The sequence below is a fragment of the Thalassophryne amazonica genome, chromosome 14 (assembly GCF_902500255.1).
Source record: "Thalassophryne amazonica chromosome 14, fThaAma1.1, whole genome shotgun sequence".
Lineage (NCBI taxonomy): Eukaryota > Metazoa > Chordata > Actinopteri > Batrachoidiformes > Batrachoididae > Thalassophryne > Thalassophryne amazonica.
This window is the reverse complement of record NC_047116.1, coordinates 37285434-37298159: the sequence shown is the minus strand read 5'-3', so window position 1 is coordinate 37298159 and position 12726 is coordinate 37285434. Positions and strand designations below refer to the sequence as shown.

General features: G+C 40.3%; 1 protein-coding gene across 1 annotated transcript in view; it reads left to right on the top strand.

The window, feature by feature from the left end:
- The first annotated feature begins 2028 nt into the window (after positions 1-2028).
- snx4 (sorting nexin 4) overlaps positions 2029-12726 on the top strand; it is a 62165-nt gene continuing 51467 nt past the window's right edge. Inside the window, exon 1 of the mRNA XM_034186404.1 lies at positions 2029-2155. Coding sequence (XP_034042295.1) covers positions 2036-2155 — 120 coding nt within the window. The 5' untranslated portion in view covers positions 2029-2035. The remainder of the gene's footprint in view (positions 2156-12726) is intronic.

Sequence of the window (12726 nt, the reverse complement as noted above, 5' to 3'; positions counted from 1 at the left end):
CCTCCTGTTTCTTCACCTTCTGCACATAACCATCTTTCTCAATAACCAGTTTAGCCGTATCTGAGAGGTATGGACTGTCCCTCATTTGGCACTCCAACTGTTTACTCTTCTCGCTCTCTTTGGACAATTTCTCTTTGCATGAAGTTAATTCCTTCTGGAGCTGTTGCATCTGATTATTCAGCTGAGTGATGTGGAAGTCCTGACTGTTTTTAAGCAGTATTTGGAATTTGTCCTCCTCACACATGGCATGGATTCTGCATACTTCATCCTTCAGCTTTCTGCTGTGAGTCACAGACAGACAGCCTTCTAATTCTTGCTGGATGTTTGCCTTAAACGCCTTCAGGCTCTTGTTTTCCAGCAACAGCTTGTTGTAACTTCCTCTTTCTTTTTTCAGTTTGTCCTTCAGGTGACAGATGGTCTCATTCAATTTCTGGACAGACTCTTTTAGGCTTTCACTTTCTTTAAGTAGTGGTACATGTACTCTTAGTTTCTTTGCGTCCTTCACGCTCTTTGTCGAGCTCCTCCTTGTGCTTTGCTGCATCTTCTGCAGATTGTTTTTTGGTTACTTCAAGCATCATATGTTTATTCCTCAAGGAGTCACTCATCTCTTTCTGTTGAGTTCGGTAGAACTCAATCTCTGACTGGTTATTCTTAAGGGCGAAATTAAGTCTGGAAATCTCTTTGTCCTTTTCGGAGACCTCTGTTCTCTCCCATCTCAGTTCTTTTTTAAGCTCCCAGACTTCCTTTGAAAGCTCTTTTACTTGGTGCTTGAGATCATCTTCCATGTATACTTTTTTGGCTTGGTATTCTCTCTGGAATCTCACTATTTCATTGTGTTGTTTGATATATTCCTTGAAGTCGTCAATGATCTTCTGGTGGTCTGCGTGTTGAGCCTTCAGTATTTTTACTTCTTCTTCTTTCTGGTTGATTCTTTCAGTCATTTCAACAGTCAACTTGTCCTTCAGCTCCTTCAACTGAAGGTCACATTCATCCTTGACCTTACTGAGACGCAGAGACGCCTCTTCTTCAACAGCCAAAAGCTTTTTCTTGTGCTCTTCATGTTGTCGATTCAGCTGCAGGACCTTTTTACTTTCTTCCAGGAATTTGTCCTTCAGTGTCTTGCAGGTTTTGGACACTTCTTTAAGTTGCCCTCTTAAACTGCGCACCGTTGTCTCTCCACCCGCCACCTTTTTGTCTTTGTCCCTCATGTCTTTTTTGAACTGGGTAATCTGTGACTCCAGCTGTGTGATTTCATCACATTTCTTCTCTTTCTCAATTTGCCATTTTTTGGACTGCTCTTGACACTTCTGGAGCTTTAGCTCCAGCTCGTGTTTCTCCCTCACGATAGTGGCAATTTTTTCATGATAAAACTCACGTACCACTGCACACCATCGTTGTTCATCTTCAAATTTGCTTTTGCAGAGGTCGCACTCTGTTTCCATTCTTTGACTCATCTTTGCTCTTGTCGAGATCGTTTTGGATGTTGATTACTCTGTTTGCTGTGGCACTAGGCCACTGAACACACTGTGAGATGTCAAGATAATGAAAATGTGGACTATTGATGTTTGGATCATTAAAGAAAAATTGAGATTTCTGTACTTTAATGTCAGAATTGTTTAATTTCTATCCTGTTTTGTGTCATAATTCTTATGTTTCTTTAGAATTCTTGAATAAAAGCAATCTCACACATCTGTTTCATTGGTTGATGTAACCCAATTACATGCGAGTGTTTTTAGCTGCTTGACTTTATTCTCTTAATATTTTCTCACAAAATTCTGAGTTTTTTTTCTCAGAAAATTTACTTTATTCTCGGAATATTATGACTTTATTCTCGAAGTCTAAAATAAAAACCTCAATGTGGCACTAAAACGCCGCATACATACGTGTGTGTTAGTAAAGTCATTTTTAAATCATTCATTTTTTTTTTTATAATCGGCATATACGTGCATTTTGATATTTGTGTCTTGCGTTGTGTTGTGATACTCGAAGCCTGATTCGGATTCTTGTTGATGACTCAAGTTTCGTTAGATTGCGCATGCGCATAAGAGTGTTGCTGCTGGGCACGATGGCACACTGTGGAAATAACGAAGTAGTAGCCGTGATTGGAAATGTGGACGTCACCTCATTGGAAACAGAGAACAACGTTCGAAATACGGTCGTATTTATTTCTTTTGTCTGTGTGAAACATTTTGAGGATTTTACAAGCACTTCATCAGTTTAAAATTTTCAAGGAGGCCTGATATTTTGTTAGCTTGGTGCTATAGTGACATAACTTCTGGAAGTAACCAAACTTTCATTGCATTTCGACAAGTTTTTACGCTTTCGTGTTGCGGTAAAAGCGTATTTGTTAACTGTCAGTGAAATGGTTAACGTGACAAAATAAGCTGATGCGAACGGTGCGCCAGGCTACCTCGTAAACTTTTCTCGTTAGCTAATCAGATAGCGAGTTAATGTAGCTAAAGTTGTTTTCTGCTTGTGCGATGGTCTGTGAGAGAGAGTAGTTTCTGAATTTAAAAGGTTGGAGCTATCTTTTTGGCTGCCGGTGTTCTGACCATTTGTGCTGCTTTGCTGAAAAGTGGTACCGCAGCACCAATCGATCTGATAGGGTAGCAGGATTTGATGGATTTCACACCAGTGTGAAATTGCCACCGGGTTCGAAATTCGACATTCGAATGAGGAGCTAGCTCCTGCACCGGGTTTCGATATTTAATATTCGAATATGAAACACAATCCATCCAACTATAAAGTCAATGGCAAAGAAAGCATCCACTGTTCGACCCCAGACGAGCTCTCCAACCACTCAACCAAGATGTTCAAAACCAGATGATGTCTTGGGTGGCACAGCTGCAATCACAAACTAGCATCCATCAACAGAAACTAGCAGCCGTCATCACAAAATATCAGCCATCAACACTAACTACTAGCCAACATTAACTACTAGCCATCAACACTAACTAGCAGCCATCATCAGAAACATCCAGCCATCAACACAAATTACATCAACACAAATTAGCAGCCATTTACACAAACTAACACAGTTCAACAGCCACGATCACAAACTAAAAGCCATCTACACAAACTAACAGCTATCATCACACAGTAACAGCCATCAACACAAACTAATGCCCTTTCACATTGGTGTATTTGTAGAGCTGCTCATTGTGGCGTGTCGTCTACGCCGAGTTGAGCAGCTCGCCGGCCACTTTTAGCAGCTCTACATCGAGTTTTGTTTCTCCCTACACAGCAGTATTTTGAGGGTTACATGCGTAGGACGGAAGAAATTAAACATGTTTAATTTTCTTCGGCATAGAGCGCCGGACACAGTTTTAAGCAGGTCTGCGCAGCACAGTGTTACTGCATGCAAGTCTGCAACATGGCGCTCCTGTACACGTCCAAAAACTGAGTGCATGAATCCAGAGGATTCAGCTGGAGAACATGAGAAAATGATCACACAGCCCCCACAGTGCCTGTGTGTTCAGAATAGGGAATCAAACCTCAACTCAGAAATCCAGAAACAGCAGGTCGGTCGCTCGCTCGCTCTCTCTCGCACACGCTCTCCTTCACTCTTGCTCTGTATCTCTCTCTCTCTGTGTCTGATCAAACCTGTGACTTTAAAATAAAAGCGCACTTGTTGCATGTCGGTGCGCTCATCAAACACCCTGATCGATCAGGTCTGATCAAACCTGAAAGAGCTGTGACTCTTTAAAATAAAGCCTCGTCTCTGCATGTAGGTGCGCTCATTAGATGACATGATCGATCAGGTCTGATCAAATCAGCGGACCTGATCGGAGCACCAGAGCTTTAAAAGTTTAACGAGTCACAGCGCTTTATTCGTGGCAACCTTTATCACAGCCAGACTCGGGAGCATCTGTACACAATGAAAATTATCCACCAAGACAAAACAATAATAATTAAAAAATATAATAATGTTAAATGGCTCTGTTTCTGAGCCGCACCACACGTGCAGTAGAGAACAGAGCGCACTTCCACAGAGGCAGAAAATATCAGCTTTGGCTACATACGTGGCAGTAATGAAACCGTAAAAACCTCATGATACAGTCCACTGTTTTCCAAGTGTAGTGATGTGTTCTGCAGAGCCGGCAGGAGGAAACTGGGTTTAAATAGCGGCAAGGTCTGCACGCGACTAGGGATGGGGTATCGATAAGATTTTATCAGTACCATTATCGATTCCGCTTATCGATCCGATTCCCTTATCAATACCTCTTGTGAATTTTTTTGTGTACTAAAAGTAGGCTTTACAGGTTTCTACGTCAAAGGGTCAAAGAGCTTTTCTTACGTGCACCCATTCTGTGGGAACGGTCTTCCTGCGACCATGAGGCAGTTAGAGTCCATGGACATTTTTAAGTCAAGACTTAAAGCCCATTTTTATTCTCTTTCTTATAATTGAGTTTTATTGTTATCTGTTTTATTCTTTTACTCTGTTTTTAATTATGTGTTTGAATTTTTTTTTATTTTTCTGCAGCCGGTCTGCTCTGTGTCAGCCTGATCCTGTCAAATCTCAGAAGCTAAGCAGAGTAGGATCTGGTTAATACTTGGATGGGAGACCTCTTTGGAACACCAGCGGCTGTGTGTGTTTCTCCAGGTAAAACTGGAGTTGCGTCAGGAAGGGCATCTAGCGTGAAACTTGTGCCATTTACCAATGCGGATCTGGCTGTATCCGCTGTGGCGACCCCGAACAAAAAAAACTGGAGCAGCTGAATGAAAAACATTTATTTAAATTTTTTATGTTGAACTATTCTATGTGAGGTGCCTTGAGATGGCTTTTGTTGTGATTTGGCGCTTTATAAGCCGATTAAATTGAATTGAAACTGAACAACATTTTATTGAGTCTTAAAGTAAATAAATATGAAATTGGTCACTGGATCCTTAAACTTTGGACATAATAAACTCTACATGGTGGATCCTTGATCTCTGGACATAAATAGAAATAAACAAAATCTGTAGATTTTGTCAAACATTTCCGTTCAGACATTATTGGCATGAATGTCTTTCCATACCTCTGAGCTGAACTCTTGCAGCTGACTGTGCTGCACTTCAGGATGTAATTCATAAAGAATGCAGCACGTCTCATTTTGGGAGGGAAAAAAACATTTTAGTCGATTGTATTGTCTGTATTACAACTTTTGTAAGCGGTGTCATTTTATTCAAAGCGGCAGTTCGTTTTGAAGTTATTAATTCCGGCCGGACTCTGTGGCTGAATCTCAATTCTACCCCTCAGCCCTTCCCCTTACCCCTGCCCCTCCGTTTTGTGCGGGCCATGAAAGGACAGAGGGGTGTCTCAATTCTCTTTTTGGAGCGAGGTGGAGGGGTATCCAGATTCACTCCGTCTAGAGTGAATCTGGATGCACACTCCATTTGGAGGGGTAGGAGGAGTCTACCGCTGTCTCCACAGAAACAAACATGGCGCACAGAGCTGCACAAATGAAAGCGGCTTTCATTACAAATTACGCTGTTTAGAAAGTTATAACTTGCCAAAAAACTTTACAGGCAATTGCCTATAACAGCAACGTGTATGCTGCTGGATGCATGTTGCGTATATTGTCCATCTGAAGAATATCATAACTTCACTCGTGCGCTGAGGCGTTATAATGCATATACACACAAACGCTACGATAAGACACTTTTTTTATCTCACAATGGAGAAAATCATGATAAAGGATAAGCACATTAATTTGTATGGTCATAAATCTTTAGATAATGGCGATCCCTGCTGTTGGATTTCAGGGTCTGTAACGTGTGTGTATTTTTTTAAACAAACAGGGAGTCCTGAGCACATTCGTCTCCTAATCAGCTTTCAGGCAGAAAATGAGAAGTTTCATCAGTGGGAGTAAGTTTGGAAAATATATACATACACATATATATGTGTAACGCACAACCTGACCGTACGAATAGACTGCTATTATTTCTAAGGGAAATAGTGCTGGATGCAAAAAAAAATGGGAGAATTTGAAAAAGAAATATAAGGTTAACAGAACTAGATGCAGCCCATAACATACATACAGGTACTGGTCATGTAATTAGAATATCATGAAAAAGTTGACTTATTTCGGTAATTCCATTCAAAAAGTGAAACTTGTATAATTATACATTCATTTCACACAGACTGATATATTTCAAGTGTTTATGTATTTTAATTACGAATTAACTCATTAATTACTAATCAATTGATTAATGATTAATTAACTATCAATTATTACTATTAATGACTAATTATTAACATTAATTAATTATTAATACTATTAATTATAAAGTACGAATTAATTAAATGATTAATACCACAAAATTCTCCAACATGATTGCGATGTGTCGAAGAAATCTGCGACTTCTTCTATTTTTTTGCATTACGCAGAAAGGTGGGAAAATAAAAAGAACAAACAGGCTACTGCAACACGTTTCACTTTGGTTGCCATGTTGACAAACAGTGAAGATGGCAGTTTGAGTCGGGCAGTTTTTTTTTCCCCTAAGGCGGAGGCGTGTGTCAATTCATAGGGCTAGAGGCATACCCCTTCGCCTCTCCGACTCCGACTGCCTCACGGTCGCAGGAAGATCGTTCTACAGGGTGGGTGCACAATGAGATAAAGCTCTTTGACCCGCTGACTTCTTCTTCACCCTGGGAACACAGAAGTCCCGCATCCTGCGACTGCAAAGCCAGGGCTGGCACGTAAGGTTCCACCAGATAAGACGGCGCCAGTCCATGAACAACTTTATCAGTCAATAACAAAACCTTAAAATCTGCTCTCACAGAGACAGGGAGCCAGTGTAAAGATGCCAAAATGGGTTGTGATATGTTCAGACCTTCTTAGCAGAAGGTCTGAACATATCACCTATTAACCTTCTGATTTATAAATCAAATTAATCCGGATAGAATGAATGTAGAGTAGACATGAATGTCAACTCTTAAAATGTTCAAAGTGAAAATATAACACACTTCTGTTAATTGTAAAACAATGCACTAATTCTGAAATTTGAACACACACAGATGCCCAAAGGGATTATGGGTAGGTAAGTTCTGATTCGACAATCGTGTGATATAATCGGGCACCACTATTTGACAGTGTTCTATGCATTTTGACCCTTGGTTATATCACATGGTTGTCCACCTGAATCAGAACTTAACAGACTTTTCGGTTTTGCAAATGCCTTTTATTTATTTATTTATTTATTTTTACAAATGGGGGAAAAAAAAAGACATTTTACAAACACATTTTTTGTAAACAACAACACACTCGCACACACACACACACACACACTGTACATTAACTTGTGTTGGTTTTTACATGCAATTAGTCACCCAATCAGTGTGAGCGGAGGCTGACTTTATCCATAATCCCAAAAATGAAATAAAACTAAAATTAAAAATATACATATATACGAGGTCTGTTAGAAAAGTAACAGACCTTTTTTTATGCAAAAAATATATGGATTTGATTCATATGTTTTTACGTCAGCCAAGCTTGAACCTTCGTGCGCATGCGTGAATTTTTTCACACCTGTCGGTTGCGTCATTCGCCTGTGGGCAGGCTTTGAGTGAGCACTGGTCCACCCCTCTCATCGTTTTTTCATTGCGAGGAAATGGCGGAATGATTTGGGCTTTGCTCCATCAGAATTTTTTCAGAAACTGTTAGAGACAGGCAGCTGGAAACCATTCGGAAAACTCATTTGGCTTTCGGTGAAAATTTTTTGGGCTCGCGGTTTGGAGCGAGCCCAAATGGCAGCTCGAGCACAATGGCGGCTCGGAGCGCGGTGCGCCTTGCACCATTGTGGGCCGTCCTTAAAGCGGTAGTAACACTCCTAATCTCTGTGAAGCCCTAAAAATTTCATCGATAGAAAACTGAATTTTCCGAATGGTTTCCAGCTGCCTGTCTCTAACAGTTTCTGAAAATATTCTGATGGAGCAAAGCCCAAATCATTTCGCCATTTCCTTGCAATAAAAAATCGACGAGAGGGGTGGACCCACTGCTCACTCAAAGCCTGCCCACAGGCAAATGACGCAACCGACAGGCGTGGAAAAAAACTCACGCATGCGCACGAAGGTTCAAGCTTGGCTGACGTAAAAACATGAATCAAATCCATATATTTTTTGCATAAAATAAAAAGGTCCGTTACTTTTCTAACAGACCTCGTATTAGATATAATAGGATGGATATTGATAAGATTTTATCTATCGATGCCATTATCGATTCTGCTTATCGATCCGATTCCTTATGGATTCCCTTATCGATACTCTTGTGAATTTTGTACAAAGTAGGCTTTACAGGTTTTCTATGTATTTCATTGAATCTTAAAGTAAATAAATATGAAATTGGTCACTGTATCCTTGATCTCTGGACATAAATAAAAATAAACACAATGGTGTTTTGCTTTGACGTTACTAATTCCGACTGGATGCTATCATTCTAACTTGACTCGGCAGAGAGCCACGCAGCGTTTGGAGCTGTGTGAACAGAACGGAGGATGATTCTTGTTTCTTTCTCGCAACAAGATAGGAGTCCCAGTTAGTGACTTTTAATCCGCACAAAAGTGACTCACGATTTCACATATTCAGGGATGAAAGTGGTGGAAAAACAAATAAAAGCTGAAACCCCAAATTACCCCCCCAGCACCACCTGCACGAAAATGTTTGAATTCTAGAAGCTCTGAAATGCAATCTATGACTATTCCAGACATTAAACTGCAGTGAGTGCAGCATCCATTTAGTGAGGGGAAAAACCCCCCACCTTTCCTTATTCAATTCATTCCAGTAGTATTCTGCTCTTACAAGGATGCAGCAGTTTTCTAGTTTGGCAGATAGTTCTGGAGGAAATCACTGAAGAAATTAACACATTGAAAATATGGTTTGACTGAAACAAACTGTCATTAAACTTTGATAAGACAGGGATGAAATGGTGTAAGAGTTACTAGGTGTTCACAGGAAACAGTTATTTTTGTATGTATTTATTTATGTTCATTGTTAGTTGCTTTTATATTTTCTGTTTTTTTTATTCAGGTTCTTTTTGTCTCTTTCTCTAAAATTGTATATAATCATTAGATTAGTTATTATTACTATTGTTGTGGTTGCTATTATTATTATTATCATTATTAATATATAAGCAAAAATAAATTTAAAAAATATTAGAATTTGTAATACATTTGACTCTTTTATGACAACAAACGCTTATACAGAAAATGCACCCGAACGTGCTGACAGCTGCAACTGCGTAATGCTAACTTTAACATTGAAAATGCCATAGACACGCTATCGTGTTACCATTGGTCCCCTTTTTAAGTTATAAAATACATCTGTCAACTGTTTCAGAAGAACGTAACAGGTTGGTTTAACATTAAAAAGGTAAATAATACTCACAGCCATATGCTCTTTAGGGTTTTAGGGGTGGGAAAATTAAGATGAAGCGAAAGAAAGAAAAAAATGTAATCAACGAAGCAATGATCGAATCACTGCTTCGATTGGTCAAGGTTCAAGCAAAGCCGCACTGCAGAAAAGTTGATTACAGACCCGCTGCAGGGTCTATAATCAATCTAGAGAAATTATAATTTTCCTGACAAACAATGGCCATTCTGAAGGACCGATAAGGGAATCGTTAAGTAAAAAGGTTATTGATGCCAGTGTATCGAATCATGTCTTAACGATACCCGAAAGGAATCTGTTCTCGATACCCATCCCTAGATATAAATATATTAAACACACACACATATATATCAGAATATATTAACTCTTTTCTCCATACAGCTCTGAAACCAGATGGTTTTAGACAGTGCCATACTCCAGTGTTTCGCAGTGTGGCATCATAATTTATCTTTGCTCTTCACGTTGTAGCTGTACAACATTTTCATTTTTGTTGGAGATCAACAGTAACATGACTGACAATAACAAAACAAATCTTCACAACCTGTCAATCATAATTTTGTAAAAAAAAAAAAAAAAATCACGAATGCTGTCCTCTCATGAGCGCGTTGGGCAATATATTGCGGTTGTTGCATGGATGTTGCTGCTTCAAGCCATTCTTGCATGTATCTCTCCAATGCAGCAGAGCACGGCATTTGTGGAAGGTGTTGGCACCCTTGAATGAGAGGTTCCACCATATGAGTGGTTCCACCATGTTTTTGATGTCCTTCCAGGTTGGAGTGATCTCCATCCAAACCACAAAGGCATTATAGGCCTACACATAGATGATGTTGAAAAACACCACCAAGGGCCTACGTGCCGTCATTCTTTTGCAGGAGTACGTGCCATTAACCCACAAATGTGCAATAATCAGTAAATAGCAAGTATATACAACTGCTATTTCATGTCTTGCACATCAAACATTTCACAGAACCACTGTATAATTAGGGAATAAACCTGTTGTGCTGTTGGTTATAAGCAGGGTTGGGAGGGTTACTTTAAAAAATGTATTCCGATACAGTTACTAGTTATCTGTTGAAAAATGTAGTCAGTAACGTAATCCAAGTATTATAATATTAAAGTAATGTAATTTGATTACTTTCAATTACTTCTGCATTACTCCAATATCAAATATGCTAATACAGACAAAAGAAACTAAATATAAATAGTCTTGACCACATAGTACAGTTTATTAAGCAAAAATACATGGCATGCTCTGTTTTACTTCACATTATGAATTAAGAGCACCACAGTATTGTTTTAAACACACCCAGTGTTCACCTGCTACATTTTCACAAAAAATGCAAACAAATGAAGGATAATGAAAACTCAGGCGGTGTGCGGATGAATTTTGTAATTAAAAGTGGCTTGCAGAACAATATAAAGAATTTGTAATTAAAAGTGGCTTGCAGAACAATATAAAAAAAACAAAAAAATTCTGCTACTTGTTCGGTAAACATAAAATTATCTTACTTTAGTCTTTCACATGGCATTCGCACCATCTTTAACATATCAGTCCACTTATTGAACTTTCAAAATAAGAACAATAAATGAGTGCCGAACTCTTTACTCAACTTGCCAGCAAATAATGCTCACACGTTTATTCTGCAAGAGACAAATGTGGGTGTTACAACACAGAATGATGTGTAATTATGTACAGTAGCTATACAGTGACCCATTAACAGATATTTATCAGTAACATGTACTACAACTATAATCCTATATGCCCCCCAAGTCTTTGGAATGATACAGCAAAGACTGATACTCGAAGCACAATCACTGGTAATCATAAAATAAGTGTATCGAATTTAAATGAAAGAGGACAATGGATAATGAACGGTCACAGGGATAGACTATAAGCTAAGGGGGAGGGGGCAGGCCATGGCGGGTACAACGCCCAGCAGCAGTGGTTGGGAGTACATCCTCCTTGAGTCCTGGTGAGTTGAAGTCCTGGAGAGCTCTGAGGGCTCGGGGCATGCATCCAGTAGATGGGATGCAATCAGTCCGCGGCGGAGAAGAGCCTGGTGATCGCAGTATGGATATTCCTGGTGAGCAGTCCGGGGTTGTAGGCTCCACTGTGCCTGCAGGAGGAGTATCGTCAGGTGCTGGGATTGCCGGTATCTGAGATGCAGGTGGCCCGTGTGGCATCACCTCGGGTGGGGCTCCTTGGGTCTTGTCAAGCCGGACCATCAATGGCAAACCAGGGGCCATCATCAAGTGATCCCTCTGGATAACTGGGGTGTATCGCCGAAGGAACTGGCGATTACGCAGGGTGACACGGCCCGATCCGTCAATCCGAATCACATACTGATTGAACTGTCGCGCTACGATGACAATACCGGTCTTGTCCCACTTGGTTGGGTGAGGGCCGGTTTGGTTTTGGATGCGGACAGGGTCACGATCTTTAAGGGGGGGTAATGTGCGGATGTGTTCAGAGAGGCGTTCGGCATAATGCATGTGGCGGTTGCGCAGTGCTTCCTCTCTGGCCATTGACCTTGTTTTACATACAGTGAATTTCTGTTGGAGCGGTTGCCGTCTTTCCCTTGTTGTTGCAGGCTCAGTTGCCGCTGTGCCACTCAAGAGACCGTCTGGTTTTGACCATCTTGGATGGGTGGTTGGTTGTAGGACATTCTCGTCTTGGGTGGCACATTGGATGGTTTGTTGGCCATTGACACAGTCTGACATGCAGTGAATTTCTGTAATTGGAGTGGTTGCCATCTTTGCCTTGTTACTGCACGCTAAGTTGCTGCTGTGCCACCCAAGACACCATCTGGTTTTGAATATCTTTGATGAGTGATTGGAGAGCCATCTTGTCTAGGGTGGCACAGTGTATGCTTTCTTTGCCATTGATTTTATAATTGGTTGGATTGTTGCTATTCGAATATGGAGCTTGCTCCATATTCAGAGATGGAATATTGAATATCGATCCCGGTGCTGGAGCTTGTTCCATATTCGAATGTCAAATATCCAACCCAGTGCCAACTTCACACTGGTGGATTACACTGTCAAAAAATGCTACTAGTACTTATGGGTGGTATTTACAGTTATCAAATCAAATCAATTTTATTTATATAGCGCCAAATCACAACAAACAGTTGCCCCAAGGCGCTTTATATTGTAAGGCAAAGCCATACAGTAATTACGGAAATACCCCAATGGTCAAAACAACCCCCTGTGAGCAAGCACTTGGCGACAGTGGCAATTCAAAAAAGGAGAAATACTTGAAACAGTGGTTCTGAAACTTGCTGGCACTTCGTGTGTATTCCCCACAGCGGGGAGACTCTGAACTAACACCAAAACATGAAAAGATGATTTTGATTCTC